General features: G+C 42.6%; 1 protein-coding gene across 1 annotated transcript in view; it reads left to right on the forward strand.

The window, feature by feature from the left end:
- The window catches only part of LY86 (lymphocyte antigen 86), a 63,336-nt gene that overhangs the window by 18,728 nt on the left and 22,405 nt on the right, over nt 1–22,203 (forward strand). The window contains exons 3-4 of the mRNA XM_011962647.1: nt 15,370–15,456; nt 16,757–16,885. Of these exons, the coding sequence (XP_011818037.1) occupies nt 15,370–15,456; nt 16,757–16,885 (216 nt within the window). The remainder of the gene's footprint in view (nt 1–15,369; nt 15,457–16,756; nt 16,886–22,203) is intronic.

A 22,203-nucleotide genomic window follows, 5' to 3' on the forward strand; every position in this document is an offset into this window, starting at 1 on the left:
TCTCAAAATAATAATAATAATAATAAATAAATAAATAAATAAATAAATAAATAAATAAATAAATAAATCAAGCCTTAATAAATATAAATGGACTATATTAACCTGATCTTACAAAACAAAAAATGACAAATTGCATTTTATAAGTTAGCTGTCTGATTTTAAAGAAATACACCTAAAATATAGATCTACAGTGAACAATACATTTAATGGTGAAACACTGGAAACCTTCCTTTTAAAATCAAGAGTGAGACAAATACACCCATCACTACCACTTGTATTCAAAGTTGTACTGAAGCACCTCACCAGTGTAAAAGACGAGAAAAAGAAAATGTTTAAGGATTTGAAAGGAAGAAACAAAAATGTTATTATGTGCATACAATGTGACTGTCTACACAGAAAAAGCTAACCTACAAATTACTGGAACTAATGAAAGTTGAATTAGCAATTTATTTGGAGACTAATTTATTACATTATTTCAAGAGACAGCTAGCATGCATTGCTTTAGTTAATTCATTTTCGTGGAGGTACAGTACATCATTATATGTATCGACTGCAATTGTGTCCCTCCTCCTTTTGATAAAAATTTAGGTTGTTTCCACTTTTTTGCAATTACAAACTTATGAATATCCGTTATTTATGTCTCCTGTGTCAGAAAATGTTTACCAGCCCAGTACTTTCTTTCTTTCTCCAGTTTTCAGCAGCTTAAGCCTGGGCAAAGGTATTTAGACTAATTGCTCTAGTTGTATCAGTTTTGTCTAGTAATAGTTCCACGCACACTAACAGTTTTTAAATGTTATGTTCTGAAGACACATGAACAGATGGCAAAAAAAGGCTGAACAATATCCAAATGGTCACAGCAATGGTGTTACAGAGAATGGCACAGTGTTGAGCCAGGCCTTTAAACTTTGCTGTGAAGCAGAAGAAACTCACACGTGGTGTTTAACTTGTGTGCAGGTCTGCGGGGGAAGGCTGTGATTGTTCAGTGGGTGCACTCTTCTCCTTTATTCATCTGAAATCCAATTTCCTGTCTTATTTTTCGTGGCAGCTTGCTATTTTTCAATATAATTCTTTTTATATCTTTAGCAGAAGTATGTTTTATTCCTCTAATCAGGAAGGGAATGCTAGGGTGTGTTGATTCTGGAGGCAGAGAAATGAGTCCTTGCCTTGGTCAGGAATTTATTTTGCTGGCAGAGAGGCCAAGCCAATGACAGCTCTGCTTTTCCCTCCAGCATCCACCTGTAAGAGGTTTTAATCTCACATTATTCATGGGCCCGGGATCCTATTCCCGGATGGTCTGTGTTACACGAAGATAAAGTACAAGCAAATTCACGGTTTCCCGTAGAAGCACCTGCCTTCTTCCTATCCAGGAGAGCTCTATTGCAGACTTGCGGCATCCAGCAGACCCATTCTGGCTTCATCTCATTGACGTAAGAGATGCAGAAAGAAATGGCAAATTGGCTTTGGGAATGTAGAATTTGACTTCCCTGGTTCCAGTTCAAGACATCTGGGTGGGAACTCCCGCTGGGTATCCACTCTGCCTTCTTGGGGAAGCTCCATGGTACCTTTAGGAAGGAAGCCTGGGGTTCCACACCCTGGAGATATGGGGTCTCTTATTCTCTATGCACTTCCTTACACGGTTTCTCTTCCTTCAAGGGCCTCTCAGTTGAGGCACTCCTCCACCTTAAATCCAGGAGGCCACATTCAGAAGCAGTGTCACGTGGGCCCCTTGGCAACATGCTAACATAGAAAAGGAGGGTCTTTATGAGTCCGCTCTGCCAACAGGATTGCTTCCCAGGAAAAGTGCAAATTGATTTTTTTCCTCCTGTTGGTCTGCTGGGGGATTGGAAGCAGCCACAGACAACTCATTAGCACATGTAGTGAGGCCAAGGAGAAAAATAAGCTAAGTTGCTCTCATACTAGAAAGCATTTAGGAAGCAAACCCATAAATATGGATAATTATTGTGTGTCCATTAAAAGTTAAAATATTTTTTAAAAAAAGAATTCATGCTTGTTCTGTAGGTTTCTGTGTATGGCCAAGATTGGCTCCAGGGCCCTGAACATTGCAAGAAACGTTTGCACTGGCAAGGAAGGGTGCTGGCCTCTACTTTTGTAGAAACAGGGTCTCCCTATGTTGCTCAGGCTGGTCTTGAACTCCTGGGCTCCAGCGATCCTTCTGCCTAGGCCTCCCAAAGTGTTGGAATTACACGCATGAGCCACCACGCCCAGCCAGGATCTATATGGTGGTGCTTACATGCAGTAAAACTGCATAGAACTACATGAGCAAACACGTGCGTGTGTGTGAAAACTGCTAAAACCTGAATACAGTCTGTAGAGTCCACCAGTGTCAATGACTAGGTTTTGATACTCGGTTAAGTAAGATATTACCATGAAGGGAAGTGGGTGAAAGTACACAGGACACCTCTGTACTCGTTGCATAGCTTCCTATGTCTATCCTTATTTCAAGATAAAAAGATTTTATTTAAAAAAATGGCCTGAAGCTCTTGAGCCTGAGGCTGTGCATCTCCCTCTGCCTTTATGACCCACAGTGCAGGCCCCGGGCCCCCAGAGTCTGGGCTCCACTGCCCTGGCCTCTGGGGCATCTGAGAAGCCTGGTACAGGAAGGAAGCATGAAGCCTAAAATAGTACTCAGTTCCTCCTTTTACAAGTGAGGAAATGGAAGCTTAGGGGGACAAGGTGAGTGCTAGCTGACACCCTGATTTACTGCCTAAGTTACACGGAAGCTTTTGGTCCCTGGGAACACACCAAGATGGGTTGCCCTAAAATGGTCAAGCTAGAAGGCCAAAGCGAGGCAGGGCTGGGGTTTTGTTTTGTGGGGTGTGTGTGTGTCTGTGTGTGTGTGCATTCTCATGTGTGTATTTAAGGGCTGCAAAGGACATACTGGTTTTGATGTCACACTATGGGCATAGATGATGTAGAAATTCTATTCCACATCGTGAGCAATGTTCAGCAAAGTCAGTAAGAGGGTACGAGGGTGAGCATGTCTGAGCTTACCTGCAAGATGAAGGCCTGTGATGATGGTAGAAACTCTTTCTGACCCCAGCAGCCACAGAAACTTGTATTTTGCCAAGGAAGGCCCCTTCTTTGAAAATATATAGGAAGAAGACAGAAATCTACCTTTCTGATACCACTTAAAGCAATAGAGGAAAAGAAAATTATCTAGTTTTTCCACTATCCTTCCAAGGGTGATTCTAGGACCTTTAAGGTCTGTCCATGTCTAAGCAAACACCAGCCACCTCTGACCTCCAGCCTTTCAAAGAAAGAAGCTGGACTGATTGCATTTATAGGATTCAAGATGAAGCTCACAAAAGCACAACTGGCTTGATTTTATGAAGAGCTTTTGTTGACAAACGTGAAGTGACCAGAATACACAGACTTTGGGACTTGAGACTTTTTGTATATGTTGTTCTCTGTGCCTGAGTTGGTGGAAAAGAGTCTACATACACAGGCTCCTACTCCAGCCCCGTACAAGGTTTGCAACCTGCACACTTTCCATAAACCCTCTCTGCCTCAGTTTCCTCAATTCTAAAACACAGATGACAACAGCATCTCTCTTAAGGCTTTTGTGAGGATTTCAGCTAACACACACATAGGGCTTAGAACAGCACCTGCTGTGGAAAGAGCTATAGAAGTGACCACTGTTATTACACCCATCTGTAATTACTGGAAATATTTGGAAAAATATAGGAACATACTTAAGATGAATGGTCACAAAAGCGCTTCCACAGCTTCCAAGGCGAAGCGCTAGCACACTGGCGCCTCCCTGTTCTCTCACTGCACCTTGTGGCTAGGTTGCGTGCTGGTCGTCTGTTTACTGCCTCTTTCTCCTGGAAGTCAGGGGCTATGCCTAAGACTAAGTGATCTTCGTATCCCACATCTAGCATGGTGCCTAGCGAACAGTAGGGGCTCAAAAAGCTTTACAATTGGACCAATAAACAAATAGCAGGGCTTTTGTCTCTCCTGTCGAAGTAGCATCTCTCCTTCCATTTTCTCTGCACCTACCAAAAATAGGAAAAATCAAATTGCTGCCGTGTTCTGCTAGCTGCTCTGACTTCAAGCACGTGTCCCAGTCTAATTGGAGGGATATTTACCCTTCTAACTCTGAGTACTGAACACTATGAAGATGAAAATAATCTTTATGGCCTCTTGTATTAGCAGAGGGCAAATCGAAGTTAAGATTTATTAAAAGGCCAATGTGTTAGCAAAACATTTGAGGAGATCCAAGAGCAAGCTGATTGTGTCCAAAATCAGTTCAACGACTGCTAGGGTGATACGGCCCCTTCACTTTCCCTGCCTGATTGTTTATCCGCCTTCCTTCATTCACTCCTCGAACACTTAACCGGCTGGCATGGTGCAGTGCAATGAACCAGGCAAGGTGATGCTAGAGCGGGAAATTCAGGAATAGTGAAGGGATTTTTTAGTGCATTATCAAATTCTTATGGAGATATTTTTCACAGAGTTTATTCCTTAGAACCCTCTACTTCTCTCCCCTAAAAGAATAAGTTGTTCTTTATAGCCTGTATTGGTGCCCGTGTTCAGGAACACAGGCAGCCTGTCCAGAAGAAAATCAGTGTTTAGGAAAACAAAGAAAATGGATGAGTTGACTTTCCGTCTCCAAAAGCCATGGCGGCTTATGGAGAGACACGAAACACAGACAACACAACACAATCCGCGCGAGTCACAGTCATGGAAGAACCACACCCAAAATCCCTGAGAGTGTGAACCTTGACTGCCTTACAAACACAGACCGTAAGGACGGTAAAGCTTATTCGGCTGTGAAAGATGCTGCTGGTCTCTAGTTCCTTCACTGACGCCAAATGTCTTTTATTTATAATCACAACTCTTTTTTTTTTTTTTTTTTTTTATTTGAGTGCGTGCTTGCATTCCCATCTTCAAATCACTGCTCTCCGCCTGAGCACAGACTCCCGCGAGCCTGCAGGCAGCCCAGGACTCCTGCGCATACCAGGCTCTCCGGTCTTGGCTCTCCCAGCCCCACGCCGCCCACTCACATCTGCCAAGCTCTGCTGTTCTTCCACGTTCTCCTCCACATTGGGAGTTTTTTGCAGGCGTGTCCTGTCTCATGCTCCCCATCCTCCGCTAGCTCTCCTTGCTCATCTCTTCAGCTTTGTTCTCTTCGTCCCTGAACTCTCATCTCAAATCTTTTCATGCCTAAGATCGTGTTTGGCAGAGAGTCAATGCTCAGGAAATGAAACAGAGAAAATATGCTTTTAGGGGCTGTTGCAGGAATCCTACCTAAGCAGAGCCGTGCCTTTCTTGAAACAATTCTTGAGAGGAGCTTGGGTAACTGCCAAGGTTCCAACTCCTCAGGACTGAGCCAGGGGGAGACGTGGTGTCCTGTGGAGACAGGAGCCAGAGACATGAAAAAAGAGGGAGAGGCCGGGAGCATCTCACCAGGTCATTAAGGGGCTGAGCGGAGGGGGCTGCCTCTTAACGCTTCATAAATTCTGTACACCTTGTAAAATGGTTTGTAAGGAGATTTCTTAGGACATCTATGAAGGGGTTAAACTTTGAGCCTGAGTGATACACCGCAGACGTAGGGTCTCACGTTTAAGATCATGTACCAGGAAATGAGCAAAAAAACTTGGTGTGGCTTTTAACAGTGGGTTTCAAACTAGGCAGGGCAATAGAATCACCTGAGTAGCATTTAAGAACCAGGCAGCACCCAGACTTATTAAATCAGACTGTCTGGGGTGGAACCGGGCATGGGTATTTTCACAGCACTCTCCTAGTGATTTCAACGTGCAGCCACATTGAGAACCATCAGCAAAGAGCATCCCAACCATGAGATTATGTTCCACCAATCCTGTTTCATCTCAAGGGCTGGGAGGCCCCAACTGGCACCTGGGTTTCATCTCAGAAATGTCTGTTTAACTTAAAGCTGGGCTGAAGGCCGGGTGTAGTTGCTCACACCTGTAATCCCAGCACTTTGGGAGGCCGAAATGGGTGGATCACTTGAGGTCAGGAGTTCAAGACCAGTCTGGCCAACATGGTGAAACCCCATCTCTACTAAAAATACAAAAATTAGCCCACTGTGGTGACACACGCCTGTAATCCCAGCCACTGGGGAGGCTGAGGCGTGAGAATCCCTTGAACCTGGGAGGCGGAGGTTGCAGTCAACCGAGATTGTGCCATCGCACTCCAGCCTGGGTGACAGTGAGATTCTGTCTCAAAAAAACTGCTGGGCACAGTGGATCACATCTGTAGTCCTAGCAGTTTGGGAGGCTGAGGTAGGAGGATTGCTTGAATCCAGGAGTTTGATACCAGCCTGGACAGCAGAACCAGACCCTATTTCAAAAGAAAAATAATAATACAAAAAAGATGTATGAACTTAACTAAATTATTTTAAACCTAGGGTGTTCCTACATTAAAAAGAAAAATGTTAAAAAAAAAAAAGTTGGTTTCATTTTCTGCAACTATAATGAGAATAGTCAGTATTGTAATATCTTCTTTCTAATAGACTCCATCCTCCTTTTGCCCAATTATTAACTGTCTATTATGTGCCTAACACTGGCCAAGATGCTTTACATGCATTATTTTTCTTAATTCCTAATAAAAAAACTTCCAATGCATTTTCCTCTATCCCAGTTTCCTTTGGGTTGAGAAAAGCAGCACCTTCGCTGAGTGACAGTGACCTGCACAATCACAGTGAAGAATTTTATCAAAATTGGGAAGCTTGTTGGGTCTTGTCTCTCTCTGTAAGCAATTTGAATCCTAGGAGGACCAGGTCCCGGCACACAGGTCTGGACTCATTTTGCCTCCATCTAAAGCTCTGCTTCTGTCTTTTGTCTGCCTCGCTCACCTGCTCCAGGGTGAGACCCGCACAGGGACTAGGGTGCAGTGCTCAGGGCCCTGGAGGCTGAGTCTGGAGATGAGAGGAAGTCACTTCCTTGCCTGAAATCTCAGTCTCTTCCTTAGCAAACAGGGATGTTAACTAGCACCCCATGCCCTGGTCACTCTCAAGGCTAATGAGAACAATTCACATAACGTTTGAGGACCTCCTGGTATGTTTGGTTCAAATCCAGCACCATCAGTGAGCAAAGACTGGGCTGGCCTCAGCTGTTACCTCCCAGACAGTTTGTCGGTTCCTGTTCACCCAACCATCATATTCCACAACCTCAGACGCCAAGGACAACAAACATCTTAGCTTTTTCTTTTAAATCATATCTAGTTCATGACTTCTAGAAGCAGAAGGGAATTCCTTTTCAGCATTTGCGGCATGTCAAGAAAAGTCCCAGAGATCATCTTTGTAGCTGTACAGTCAAGTAAAGCACCCCATGCCTCTGGCCCTGTTTATGTCCCTTGTCAAGACTGTCAAGAGACAGACAAATTTGTAGGAACTGCAGACATTAAATACAACAGGTGTATCCTGGTTGTGTGGGTGTCACCAATGCCATGGTTCCCACTGTCTCTAAGCCAGGCTCTCCCTTAGAAGTAGTCTGCCTGCTGGTGAAATCCACATTGGCAGTGGAGAAGCATGTGCTAACGTCTAATCTTCCATTGTAAAAAGAGAACAGACTAGCATTTATCTACTTTTCTATCCCACATGGACTGCCTCCAAATTAGTAACAGAAAGTTAAACGATTACCAACACCAAGCCGAAGAGGCAAGTTCCCCTGATGCTTCTAGACTTGAGGGAGCTCTAGTAATCTGGTCACTACTTAACCAATAGTAGGGCTTTGGGTGAACTGGCCTGGTCAAAATCCTCCCTTTCCACCTCGGTTCCATCACAGCTAGCACAGTGTCCAGCGCATATTAGACAGTTGATAAACATATTGTAAGAAAGAATAGTGACACTGCTATTAAGGTGGTGTTTAAAATGAAGAGAGGCCAGGCAAGATAGTATAAAGTGAATCCATGGGAAACATGCCTTGCCTACAGAAGACTATAAAATGTTGACTATAATGAGACTATAATGTGTTGTGTTGACTATAAATGAGAGATTTAGAGTATAGAGTAGACACGCATCTTTTGTTGAGTTTATTATTCAGTAGTGTGCTTTCATAATCAGATAATGGAAATATTATAAATATGATGATACCAGAAGCAGTTCTGATTTGTCTTTCTATCCCCAAGACCTAATCCCCTTCCTATTACAGGGTAATGAATGATGAGGGAAGTTGCTCTTCCTATTGCATCTTCCAGCCACTAAGACGCACTGTCTCTCACCCATAAGACAGGTTCCAGTTTCCTCTCACCTTCGTGTTAGGATCTTATGCTATGTGGCACCATGGCACCCTCTTGGTAATACACAATAAAATTTTGCACTTAGTGCATTTGTTTTTTTTTTGTTGTTTTGTTTTTTGTTTTTTGTTTGTTTTTTTTTGAGATGGAGCCTCACTCTGTCACTCAGGTTGGAGTGCAGTGGTGTGATCTCGGTTCACTGCAACCTCCGCCTCCTGGGTTCAAGCAATTCTCCTGCCTCAGCCTTCTGAATAGCTGGGGCTACAGACATGTGCTACCACACCCGACTAATCTTTGTATTTTTAATAGGGATGGGGTTTCACCATGTTGGCCAGGCTGGTCTTGAACTCCTCACCTCAGGTGATCCACCTGCCTCGGCCTCCCAAAGTGCTGGGATTACAGGTGTGAGCCACCATGCCCGGCCAGTGCATTGTTGATCTACTCCTAAGATGCAAAGATCAGACAAAACTGCCTCAATTAGGTCATTATTTTCATCAAGACATTTGGCAAGATATTTTGAGCAGAAGACTGTCTTCATTGCCACTCATCTCTTACGGTCTGTCATATTTATATCATGATAGAAAAGCCATCTCCTCCTATGCTGATGGAAGCCAAACTTAGGTTATTCTGGGAAAGTGGAACTTAGAGGCTAGAGGGGTCATGCAAGATTCCTACTCCTTTTCTGTCAATAAAAAGGCTTATTATGAATTCCATTTTTTTTTTTTGCAATTAAAAGCAGACAAGCTAGGGATCCGGAATTTTGAGTTTAGCAGCCCAAACATACCTTCTCACTCAAAAACACATTCACCAAGATTGCCAGGCAGCTGGCAGGATGTTGCAGTTTTTTACCATCTTATACCACAAATAGTCGATATTCCATAGTGATGGTGTTAGTTTTATTTTTGTTGCATTTGCAAGCAAGAAACATGTTTAAGTATTTTGAACACACCGTTTACATATCTGAGATGAAGAAACAAGAAGCCAGTTGACTTGAATGTGTGAGTCAATTCCCGAGGAAATGCTGGCCAAAGAGAGTCAAATGGGATTGGAACTACTATTATTTGAAATAATGACCCACTGGGGAGCCTTGCTGTGCTACAATAATAAGATTTGACAGGTAGAAAAAAGAAGAGATCAGGACATAATAGAAAAACACAGCTAGAATACACTTACCACATTGTAAGTTATTTCTTTTTCCACAAAGGTGGGAGGGAATATGAGGGGAGGAGGCGGAGGGAACACAGTGGCATTAAGGACAGAAAAGAAGAAAGTTAATTTTGCGTTGTGCTGCTAATGGATTTCCAGCAATGCGATTTTACTGAAGCCTTATGCATCATCCTCCTGTAAAGGTCTACAGTGACCCTTGAATGTCATCCTATGAATTCGCCAAGAAAATTAAGACACTCTAGTAAAAGTACAGCCTTGAAAGAAGACAGACTTCCAGATCTGTGCCCAGCTAGATCTGTATGATAAACAGAACACAAGCTGGCAGAATTGGCCATCAGCCAACCTAAAAAAAAGAAATCAAAAGCAAGGTCTGTTTGTTATTTTGTTACATTTGGGAAAGAATTCTGAAAGATGCAGAGGAATATCTGCTACCATTTGACCCGGAACTAGCAGTTCAACCACACTCAGACACTCAGTCTCCAGTGCCAAGTGGTTCTATTTTTCTAGAGAAACACACCCCCCATTATTAAACAACCATCCAGTACTATTTTATTGAGCATTCAGAAGCAGACCAGCTTTACTCACATTCTGTTAACCCAATTTTTCCTTCCTTCCATAAACTGTTTGTGAGAGGCAGTCCTGCCAGTGCAGCTAAGCTATGTGTGACTGGTAAGGTCTCCTGGGCCCTCTATGCCCTTTCTCCCTCCCCAAGTCGTGCCTCTATCGGAAGCATGCTTGTAATACTTAACATTCTCCTGGGGCCAGCCTGTGTTCTGCCAACAGCACATGCAGGAAGCAATACCAGCTCTTAGAGTAATGTGGGCCATGGGGAATGAGCCATGAAGGTTAAGATGTGTTTGAAGAAAAGTCAGTGTTCTTAATCTCAGGATGGTAGCCAGATCTAAGTACTGATATAAGAAGAAAAAGAGAAAGAGGGAGAGAGAGAGAGAGAGAATGAGAGACAGGAAGAGAGAAGAGAAGAGCATAGGATAAAGGGAGGGGGAGAAAGACTACCTTTACAAAGCAGGAAGGACATTGCAATCTTGGGGTTGCACTTGGCCATGAGTATGTGGAAGGCTGGTGCAAGTGAGGTTGGAGGGGAGTCAGCTCCTTTCCACAGTGACTCTGCTGTAAGAATTCTACCCTCCCCTGAGAGGAGGAAGACCAATTTCTAACCATTTTAAACCCAAGCAATAGAACTGTAAAATATAGGCACATACACTTGTACACACACACACACAGACTAAACTGTTGACATGTGAATAAACTTTGTGGATTGTACCAATGTCAATGTCCCAGTTTGGGTATTGTCCTCCATGTAAGATCTTACCATGGGGGAAGATGGGGAAAGACATATGAGACCTCTCTGTATCTTTTTGCAATTTCCTGTGAAAATATAATTATTTCAAAACATAAAGCTAAAGAAAAACCTCAAGTAGAGCTAGAATATAGAAAATGGAACTAGCTGCATAAGAGTTGGGCCCTCCTCTATGCCTCAAACTACCCAGCCAGCAACGCAGAGGCCACAGGGGGCGGAGCTACATCCATGGACTCCAGGACTTAGAGACATACATCCAAGCTTTCCGGCTGCCTGAAGTCAAATCGAGGATTGGTCCAGTGGTGTGTACCCAGGCCCCCACCATCCTCTGCTGAGGAATTTCACTCCCAGAGTCTGTGTCATTGGATTTTGTCTTCTTCCTACTGATTCCATTTGAAAGCCTACTGCTAGCTGTTAATAGAAGCCATCCTGACAAGGTTGTCCTCCCCTCGACAGCTGCCCAGGTCTAGCCCAGCCTAGGCCACTAATGGAGGGTGGAAGGCACAAAAATACCTTTGGAGCTGAGATCTGTTCAAATGCTGCTCACTCTAAACCCAGCTTGTTCATCCAACTCTATTTTACTCCATGAATGTCCAAGAAAACCTTTCTAGGAGAGATTTGATTGTTGCTGCCCTTAGTATGCAAAACAGATGCTGCTGGCTGTTCTCCTGGAGCTCTTCCTCACCTCTGGCAGGGTTCACATGCTGCTGGTTTGGAGAAGCCTGCCTTCGAGGGCACACCTGCCCGGGGGAGAGGGGAGCAGGGGCAGTTTGGGGTTTGCTGGGTTCACCCACTGTAATGCCGTCCTCCCTTGGGCTGAAGCCATAGAAGTCAACAGAACAGAGAGCAAGGAAGTGCCACATAGAGGCCAAGGAAGAAATATTGAAAATGAAGTCTTCTATTTCATGATGAAGCTTTGACTTCTTTCCTGAGCTCATTTGCTGAAATACAGTGAAGTATCCGGAGGAAACACTTATCTCTTTCCTCAAATTCTCAGAACACCAACTCTGATTAACTTTCCGATGTTACTGTTTCAGAAAGTCCAAAGTCAGATGATCCATCTTACATGATTAAAAGTTACTGAAGCAAGGGTCCAAGGGAAAGTCTCTCCACTCTCAGCCTGCCCATCACTGTTCATACTGTAGAAGGAGAACTGCTTTAAAATGCAACCTACCATCTTTTATTTTGGTAGGTGATTCTGAGGCATTTGCAGTATCAGTAAAGCCTGGAAATTGATAAAGCGATTATTTAAAGCAGTGATCGCCACCAGGGGTGAGTTTGTCCCTCACGGATACTTTGGTAATGTCTAGAGATATTTTTGGTTGTCACAGCCAGAGGGTATGGGGGTGCTACTGGCATCTGGCGGGTAGAGACCAGGGATGCTGCTAGACATCCTGCAATGCGCAGAGCAGCACCCACCACAAGGGAGATCCAAAACAAAATGTCAACAGTGACAACGTTGAGGAATCCTGCTTTAAGGTTCTCAGCAAATTTACTACAAATAACCACTACTATTCATCCAGCAGACAATCACTGGAGATCTAGTATAATCTTAAGAGATTATGTATAGCCCTGGCACTGGGGAGTCAGCTTTGCGTTATCTAGTGGAGGAATGACAAAGGTATACAAACAAATATAATGTAATCTAGAACATACAAAGTGCCTGAGTGGAAATGCAAATATTAATACAGAGAAGGATATGAGTTTGAGAGGGTGGGATTGGGGGAGGAGGAGGAACCAATGTCACTTTCCCCAAGAGGACCACAAACTGCATGTTTACACTCAAAGATATCAGTCTTGCATATAAATTTGAAATAGCTGCTAGGAAAGCTCACCAAACCCTTAAGCGCTTTTTAAGCAAAATCTGTCTTTCTACTTTTATATCCATATCCTCAGAGAGATGCAGCCTACAGCTTTCTTTGTGACTTTGTTCTTTATTGAGATTATTTTCCTAACAACAATGTGTTTCCAGGACCAGGAAAATGCTTTATTTCCTTCTCCCGCCCTTAGTTGATTCTTACTATCTATACCTTTAAAATATTGATAAACATACAGTGTAATTATATAGCTGCTAATCAACAACACAATACATACTTAGCCTCTTTTATTTTGCCTGGATAGCAACTTAAATTTATCCACAATTTTGAGGATGCACCTTCCTAAGCATCTGTTCATTGACTTCTATCTTTTTCAATACTGAGTGCCAAGGATGTAGCAGGAACTATCATCTCCAACCCCGTGCTCCTATTTTCCAGGCTGAGAGACCCTGGGACAGCACAGAGATACTTAGGAAGGAGTCCAGTGAGGATAAGACAAAAGGGCTCTTTCCCACCCTTAGGAAAAGTAGTGACTGGTCCAAAGGAGTTTTGATCAAACAAAAGTGTACTTACGTTAGCTTTGCCAGGCTGAAATTGCCTAGTGATCATTTCCATTGCAGATATCATAGACAATGATGCATCTTCCAGGTCAGCAATGTGGATGATAAAACTGTCTGGAACACTATCATTGGCAAATGTGAGCTCATAGCTAAGCTGAAATGGAAATCAGTTATGAAACAGAACTACCAGATGCCATATGCCTGCACACAAAATATTCTGGGCAATCTTACAAATCAAATAAGTAACATATGTAGTTGAGGTTCTGCTTTGTGAGTTTCACTGCATAATACCAGGGAGCAATTTGTTTGTTTGTTTGTTTGTTTTTAACTCTGGCTTTGAATCTTGACTCTGACACTTTCTACTGTCGGGATCTGGGTAAGTTCACACAACATCTCCCAGTCTATATTTTCAAAACAGTAAAATGAGGTAACTCATACCTATCTCTTCAGATTATTGTTTATTCTGCAAGTCTGGGTCCTGTCAGGAAAACGAAGACCGTATCAGTTATTTTAACAGAGAGAATTTGACATAGGAAGTTGGTTAGAGAACCAGTTGCTGGAGAACCAAAAGAGCAAAGAAAGGACCACTGAGGGCTGGGAGAGCAAAAGGCACAGGTTGTAGGGATTAGAAACTGGATGCTTGACAGAAGGACCCTATGGAACTGAGACAGACTGCTAAGGAAGGGGTGACAGCTTCTGATGTGCTGTTATTGCAGTAGCTTAGGGCCCCACAGAGCTGAGTGTCAGCTGATGCTGGGAAGGTGCAAAAGAGAGCCAACTGGAACCAACTTCCACTGCCAAGGTGTTGGTCCATCACCAGTGACACTCCCAGAAAGTACTCAAGAAGGAGTAAGTCCCTTCTTCAACTCCAGCATCCGTCTCCCTGCTATCTTGACTGGCAGACAGCGAAGGAGAAACATGATTACCGAGAGCCCAGTTAAAAATCAGAGGAAAGAGGGCTGGATTTGGAGCTGAGAAACAGCTCCAGTACACGGCCCATCCATTCACTCAGTGCATACATTTATGGAGTGCTTACTGTGTGTCAGACTGTGAGGCTGTGAGACTCTCTGCTAGGTGCTGGGGAACCAAGAGAATTAAATGGAAAACACTCATAAAGTACAAGGCTCGGCTATTAGTACAAGGTAATCCTCTGTTACAAATAGCTCTCCTGTCTCCAGCCCAGTGGGAAACATAAAGGAAAAGGAAACGGAAAACAAAACGAACAAAACAAAACAAGAAACTAGCTCTGGCCTTTAATGAATCTCATGTTCAGATTCAGTGTTGCAGGATAAGCCATGTAGCAAAGTACAGAGTGATACATGTTTGTACACTTACCAAGAGTGCCAGACATCACCATTTTAAGAATTCAAGGAAACAAGAGAATATTTGGGGTTAGGGAAACCTTCACAAAGAAGATGGGAATGAGCAAGACCTGAGGATTTAGATAATAGCCAAAAAGACTAAGACCATTGCAAATGGGAGAAAGCACACAGGCAAATCAAACATGGTGGGAATGTGCTGGTGTGTTGGTCTCAAGGAATGGAGGATGGATTTATGATGTGGAGGATGGAAGTTGGAGCCAGTCACTCATTTCTGGACTTTATTCTGAGGCATAGATAAACCACTGGAGCTTTGTGAATGAGCAGAAGTTATATGCAGAAAATATTATCTTTATAGCCTCATGATATCTAGCACAATACCTGTACATAGTGGAATATTTTGGAGGGGAAGTATTACATTAAATGGGATGGGATGGGATGGGATGGGAGGGGATGGGAGGGGATGAGATAAAATGGAATTACAAAGGCAGGTCTTAACTTTGAAAATCTTTTAAGAAAATATTTTAAGCCTAAGTATTAATGTCTACTCAAGCTCTCCTAACTTTTGTACCTCCCTCTGTTTTGATAATAATAGTAGATACTTTATTAAAGGCTCTATGCAATCCATGAGCAATTTTAAAGCCAAATGTTCAGGAACTAAAAGAATTCAGGCAATGATACAATTTTTCTATGATAAAAACATTAACAAGTAAAGATATAACCCAACTAGCAAGACACTGTTCATTCCATGGATGGAGGCCCTGTTGTCAGAGTGAACATGACATTGGCTTTGAAGACACTGCGGGGGAGCTGATGAAAATATCACAGGCTTATTTTAAAAAGTGTTGGGCAATATGCTTTTGAATAAATGCAGTAATTCGTATGAAAACAATATTGGTGCAAATTTTGAATATGTTTGCAGAATATACGATGTACTCACAACTAATCTATTGTTTTCTTCTTCGCAGATCCATTACAAGATTTTGGCTTTTCTATTGAAAAGTGTTCCAAGCAATTAAAATCAAATATCAACATTAGATTTGGAATAATTCTGAGTAAGTAAAAAAAAAAAAATGATTAGCATGAAATAAAACATTTCACAGCCTCTTCCAACTCCACACCCCCAGTGACTTACATTAACTATAATGACTGGCTAAACTACTGTTCCCTCACCACTCTCTGGAATTAACACTGTTTACGTCTTCATTTTCAAATCTCTCTCTGGTTTATATCCAGGTAGGGTAGAACTCTCACTTAAAGCTGTACTTTTGTATTAAAAAGACTCTAGGCACTCATTTGGACGATACAAGCACGTGGAATCAGTATACGCAGCAAAAAAAAAAAAAAAAAGGAAAATATTTTGAGATTAAGTATTAGTGTCTACTCAGGATCTCCTAACTTTTTTAGTTATCTCAGCAACAAATAAATCTACTACCAGCAGTACGGTTTGTCATTTGTGTTATTTTGTATCCCAAATAGTTAATACAAATTCTTAAACCTTGACATAAGCAAGGAGGAGATGTAATATTTTCTCCCCTACCCCAATCAATAAGCTAGAGCACTTTCTGATTGTTTAATTTTCACCATATGATCATGCAATTATAGTTAGTCAATATATTTGCTATAGCTACTAGACTATCTCCTTTTCCAAAACAGTTATATCAAAATCAAAGTAGAGAGGTTTAATAAACTTAGCATGTGGAATCGTTCCAGAAAAGTGGAAGAAAGATTCACAGAAATCAAGAACTCTCACGCAACTTTGTATTTCTAGAATCTTATCCAGTATCTGGACTCTAGCAGCAGCTCGAGAAATATTATGGGGAGAGAAAAAGAGAGAAAAGAGAAATGGAAGAGTGGGTGGAACATAAAAGGGAGGAATGGAAAAAAAGGCAGAGAGAATTGGGAGCCACCACCATGGGACCCACCGAAGCTTCCTGTGTACCTGTGCTGCAATACCTCCCTGGTGACAGCAGCAGGTATATGTAGGCGTGACCACACCCCACCACCATCATGGGGAACAAATGATACTCTGCAGCTGAGAAATTCCAGAAGCCAGACCTGCAGACTTCACATTAAAAGGCCATAGCACCAGGGTGGGGAGCTCAGCTGACTAACTACCTTGCTCCAAGCAGGTATTTTGAGAAACAGCCACCTTTCATATCCAGGGTCTCATCATAATCCCCTGTAGCATTGCCTAAATGATGTTTTACTAAGGAAAGAAGAAAACTGTTCCCCAGGCAGAGCAGATTAATGGAAACAAAAGATTCTTTAGCTCATGCTGCTGTATACTGTGAATGCCTTTGATATACAGTGAAACACGCAGTAAGAGTAAAGCTGTTCTTCTCTTTCCTCCAGGAGAGGACATCAAAGAGCTATTTCTTGACCTAGCTCTCATGTCTCAAGGCTCATCTGTTTTGAATTTCTCCTATCCCATCTGTGAGGTGGCTCTGCCCAAGTTTTCTTTCTGTGGAAGAAGGAAAGGAGGTAAGCCATCTGTCTTGCTCACTGCTTGCAGGGGCCTGCAGAGAGATAAATGCAAACTTGCATCTGAGGCCAGGACACCCAGACCAGAGCTGTGTCTCTGCCCCTCACCTTTGGACGAGCTTATCTTCACTTATCAGCATGTGTTGCATAAAAATAACAATAAGGCCCATTCCATAAGGCCTACCTTACAGGGCCGTTGTGAATATCAAAAGGAAATGACACTTATGAGATGCTTTAAAGCAGTACATTGTTACTGTGAGTAGCAGCATTTTATAAAAAGGGCTGGCAGCAGAAAGAGCCAAGAGCTTCCAAAAATCCGTTGAGGTTCAGAGTGCTTCCAGGTTTTCCCTGCACAACTTCCTTAGTGGCAGGGTGTCCTTAACGTAGTAATGGACTTCAAAAAAGAATAAAAAAATAAAGCTTATGATATGTCACCACCTTTCCTAACAGGGGTCATTGACTAACAGAGGCATCGGGTAGTTACACTAGAAGTAGAGAGGCAGAAACCCCATTATATTAGCTACCTTTTCTCCAGCGCACCAACCCTCTACTCCCGCCTTACAGCCTTGAAGAAAGAGAAGGTAGCCTTCCGCCACCTGTCCCCACCTCTCCTTTCCTTCTTGTCTTTACCATGGCTTCACCAAGGCCCCGAGATGCTTCCGCGGTGCAGTTAAAACCTGGCTCTATTCTCTGACTGTCCTTCCCCAGGAGTGGTTCTCTTCCAGCTGCTCTCCCCTCCCAGGGCCTCCTTCCTACTCCCACTGGCCAAGGCAGGGCATACTCCCCATACACCCCTCACCTCACGTCTCAGAAATACCCCTTTATCTATTTTCCCCTTCAAGAGAGCTAGAATTTTAAACAGTAAAGTTCCTTGTGAAATGAGGCAATTACTCCTTTTAAATGAAAGATCTAGAAGAAATTGGAATATCCTTCCTACACTAAGGGATGCAAACAAAAGAAAACGAGGAACTTAAGGGAGGACTGACCAGATGGAACCGGGGGAACTTTGCTGGGATCTGTAGAGGACAGACTCAGCCTGGCTCCCTCACCACCCTCGCCATCCCCACCAACCGTGTGGCACATCACTCTGTCCTAGCGTTTGCCACGTTGGACTGTCCTGGTTTACTCCCATGTATCTTCCACATTGGACTACGAGCTGCTTGAGGGTACGGTCATATCACCTTTGTCTTTTTATTCCCAGTATTTCAAATGTGGCTGATACATAGAGAGCTCTGAATACAGAGACACACAGAGCAAAATGCCTCACACGATTGAGCATTCATACCAGGCCCTGTTATAAGAGCTTTAGATCCAGTAAGTCATTTACTTCCCACACCAACCTTACAGGTTAATACTGTATTAATATTCCAACTTTATAAATGTGTAACTGAAGCACAGAGGGGTTTAGGAGCTTGCACCAAGTCACAGAGCTTGAAGGATCCACGGCTTGAACCCAGGCAGGCTGACTCCAATCTTAGCTTTAACGATTGAACGAATAAAAGAACAAACAAGACAATGAATGAATGTGTCTTGCTTTTGACCACGGGTTTATTTAAAATTATCATTTCAGGAATCTTTCTGCCCAGTGATCTGACTTTGTTTCAAATTGGGACCTTTTTTTTTTTTCTTAGCTAGCCCACCTTAAAATGATAAGTCAGTTTTCCTCTCTCAACTTACTGGAGACATTTCTGGTTAATCAAGTATGTTCATGCATTTCCTCAGAATGATGAACTCCTCATTAGTCCGTCCCTGTTTAACCTTTTCGACCTGCCCTCAGCTAGGCCAACTCTGAACTCTTCACCCACAGTCAGTCCTTTCTCCCTTCTTCCTTCCCTCTTCTTCCTCCCTCCCTCCCTCCTTCTCTCCCTCCCTCTCTCCCTCCCTCCCTCTCTCCCTCCCTCCCTCTCTCTCTCCCGTTCCTCCCTCCCTCCCTTCTCTTCCTCCTTTCCTCCCTCCCTTCCTCCCTTCTTCAGCTACATCTTGCTCCACCCCCCACACATACCTTAGGCATCAGCTTAAGGAATCCTTTGCCACTTTCTCTTCAGAGCCTGCATTTTAACACCTGCAACATTGTTTGGATGGTCCCCTTAGTATGTGTGGCCCAATCACCATTTGCTTTTCATCCAGACCTAGCTCAAGTATCCCTTTCTCTCTCTCTGTCTCTGTCTGTCTCTCTCTCTCTGTCTGTCTCTCTCTCTCTCTGTCTCTGTCTGTCTCTCTCTCTCTGTCTGTCTCTCTCTCTCTCTCTCTGAAACTTCCTCCAATGCCAACAGATGAAGTGCTCCCTCTGGGTGCTCTGGGAGCATCATGTTCCTATTTCTGCTGTAGTTCTTGTCTCAGATGGAACTGAATTTTATGGTTAGTGTGTGTGTCCCTCCCAATTAAACTTCAAACTCCTTGAAGGAAGGCATATTTCTTGCTCCTATCCGTCACCACTGACATGGCAAAGAGACCTGGCACAAAGTAAAGACACAAAAGATACTTGTTTTGTTGTATTTGCCTGTGAACATATGATGGATTGAACACAACTTTACCAGTTCACCTTTAAAATGACTACTTAAGACTGCTTATGCATGACATAAAGACACAACATGCATCCAACCCTAGCAGAGAGGACATTTTCCTGGTCCTCCAAGTATAGGAAAACCTCGCTATTTTTCTCTGTGTATGGTTTTAATAGGATGGATGAAAGAGAAGAGAGATGGTTCCCTAAATCAGTTTGAGGTGTTCAATTCAGTTTAGCAGTTCAAAAGGCTGATGTTTGCCTTATTTGAATGCTGGGCAGCTCTGCAGCTATTTATTTGCTTTATTGTAACGGGAGTGATGACTGCATAGGCAAACTGAGAAGCTGGCACTGGGGAAATTGCCAGAAAACCTCATATAGTGTAAATTATCATATAGCATAAAATGATCAGAAAAGTAATATATAAATGCTGCATGAACAAATAATTATGTAAACTACATAAGGCAGAGAAACTAAAATCTTAAAGTCAGAGGTTTTTTGGATTATTAAATTTTTTTAACCCACCCACAAACCTACTGCAGGAATGATTCTGTTCCAAAGAAGTGGTTAATACCAAGACCAGAAGGGAGAAAATGGCACCAGGAAGAACTAAAGTCAATCCAAATCCAAGCACAAGCTGCTGTTGACACGTTAAGGCTTGCTGTGGGGCTTGCAGGTCCTTCTTAGCAGAGCAGTGAGAAAACCTAATGTCCACTGTGGGCGGCACATTGTGGTGTCACTCGCAGCTGAGCTGTCTGGTATCATTGTCACAGCATTACTATGCATTCCTCTGCAAACTACATCTCGCTGGCTTTTCTCCAAGCCAGATAAAACTACAAAATGGGTCAGACTTAGTGAGACCGAAATGTTGCCTCCTTTCCCTCTGCCTTGTCCTCAGCTAGCTTTAAGGCAAGCATCACATTGGATTCAAAGACGAGCTGATGCTCTTTCAGTATGATTACTTACGCGATGATTGACAATGTGGAGGAAATAGCGTATATGGCCAATGATAGGGCATTGACTAAGTAGGTCGTTATTCAGCCAAACAATGGTACAATGGCTGTGATTTTAAAATGATGCTGTAGATTACTAAATTACATGAAAATATACTTGTAAGAATATTATGTGACAAAGAAGCATGCTATAAAAGTGTAGTCACTGTTGAATTCTATTGTATAAAATGTGTGTAAGTGTATACACCAAAAAAATACTCTGAAAGAGTACACACTTCAGTGCTAAGAGCGCTTCTCTCTGCAGATCTTTATTTTTGTCTTTTTCGGAAATCTTGCTTGCTTTTATGATAAATTTGCAAGGTTATTCTTTTAAATATTAGTTTATCATTATAAGAAAGAATAGAGAGAATAAATTCTGTTCCCCTAGGAATAAACCTAAGAGTTTTCAAAGAGAATGACAGCCTATGTAATATCCAGTGATATTTGGACTTGAATAGAAAGTTCTGAATCAAAGAGTTGCGTAGAATATCAAGGGATGATCTAACAGCCATCCTCTTGCCTGGGATTCCCACAGCCCCGTTTACTCAGGCTGTGGGCTCACTGAGAAGGAGACAAAATTGGCCACGGTTTTGCTTCCTGCTCTGTTAATGCTGCACTGATCCTTCTGTCTTCTCTGATAGCATCAAGTCATTTAGATTTATTTGCTTTAGTTGATCGCCATGCTTTCAAACAGGTTCCATAAGCTGCACATCCAATTTTAAGACAAAATTGAGCTTCACTGAATGTCCTTAATGACCACACTTAATTCCTAGCCCAAAGGAGGGAAGCTGCAGTCAACTCCCTCAATCCTCAAGAATAATAATGCCGATAGAACCCCTGTGTGGTCCGGGAGCTTTGGTCTGGTCTGCGAACACCAAGCGTGCCCTTACCCCAGTGGGTCTCCATCTTGGTTGCACATTAACTACTCCTGTGCTTTCTGAAGTAATGACCACAAGCCACAGGTCACTACTGAACCCCGAAATATAGCCAGTCTGATTAGAGATGTGCTATAAGTGTGAAGTACAGACTCAGTTTCAAAGCTTTAGTCTGAGAAAAAGAATGTTAAATATCTCTGTCATTGTTCCACTGGTTGTATGTTGAAATGTTAATGTTTGGAATATACTGAGTTAAGTAGAATTTATCATTAATATATTATTTTAATTATTTATCAATGATAAGATATTAATATTATATTAAAATTAATTTCACCTTTCAAAATGTGGCTCCTAGAAAACATAAAATTATATGTGTGACTCTCTTTACATTTTTATTGGACAGTGCTACATTATTATCTCCCTTTATAGTTTTGAAGATCCCAACATCCAGGCCATACCCCAGACCAATGAAATCAGAATCTCTAGGAGTAAGAGCCAAGCCAGGTGGTGACCAGAAGTGCTCTGTGTTGAGAATATAGGAGGAAAAACTGTTTTTTCCTATATACACCCTCATCTTAACAGATGAGGAACTTGAGTCTAACTTACCCAAGGTCACAAAGCCAGCAGGCAGTGGAACTGGGTTTCTGTCCAGCTCCAAACCCTTCTGCTGTGTATCTTCCATAAACATAAAGAAAGCTTTGCTAGAGAAGAAGTAAATTCCTTTCAGCCCTCCACTAAGACAGTCTTTTTCGATTTAAAGGAAGGACACAACAAAATTATAGAAACTGAAGGATCTTCTTAGGGCATAACCAGCCATTATTATAAGGCAGGGGTTCTCAAAGTGTGGTCCTCAGACCAGCAGCATCAGCATCATCTAGGAAATTATTAGAAATGGCAAATTTTTGGTCCCTACCTAGACTTACTGAATCAGAAGCTCTGGGGTTGGGG

Source organism: Colobus angolensis, unplaced genomic scaffold (assembly GCF_000951035.1).
Source record: "Colobus angolensis palliatus isolate OR3802 unplaced genomic scaffold, Cang.pa_1.0 Scaffold6, whole genome shotgun sequence".
Lineage (NCBI taxonomy): Eukaryota > Metazoa > Chordata > Mammalia > Primates > Cercopithecidae > Colobus > Colobus angolensis.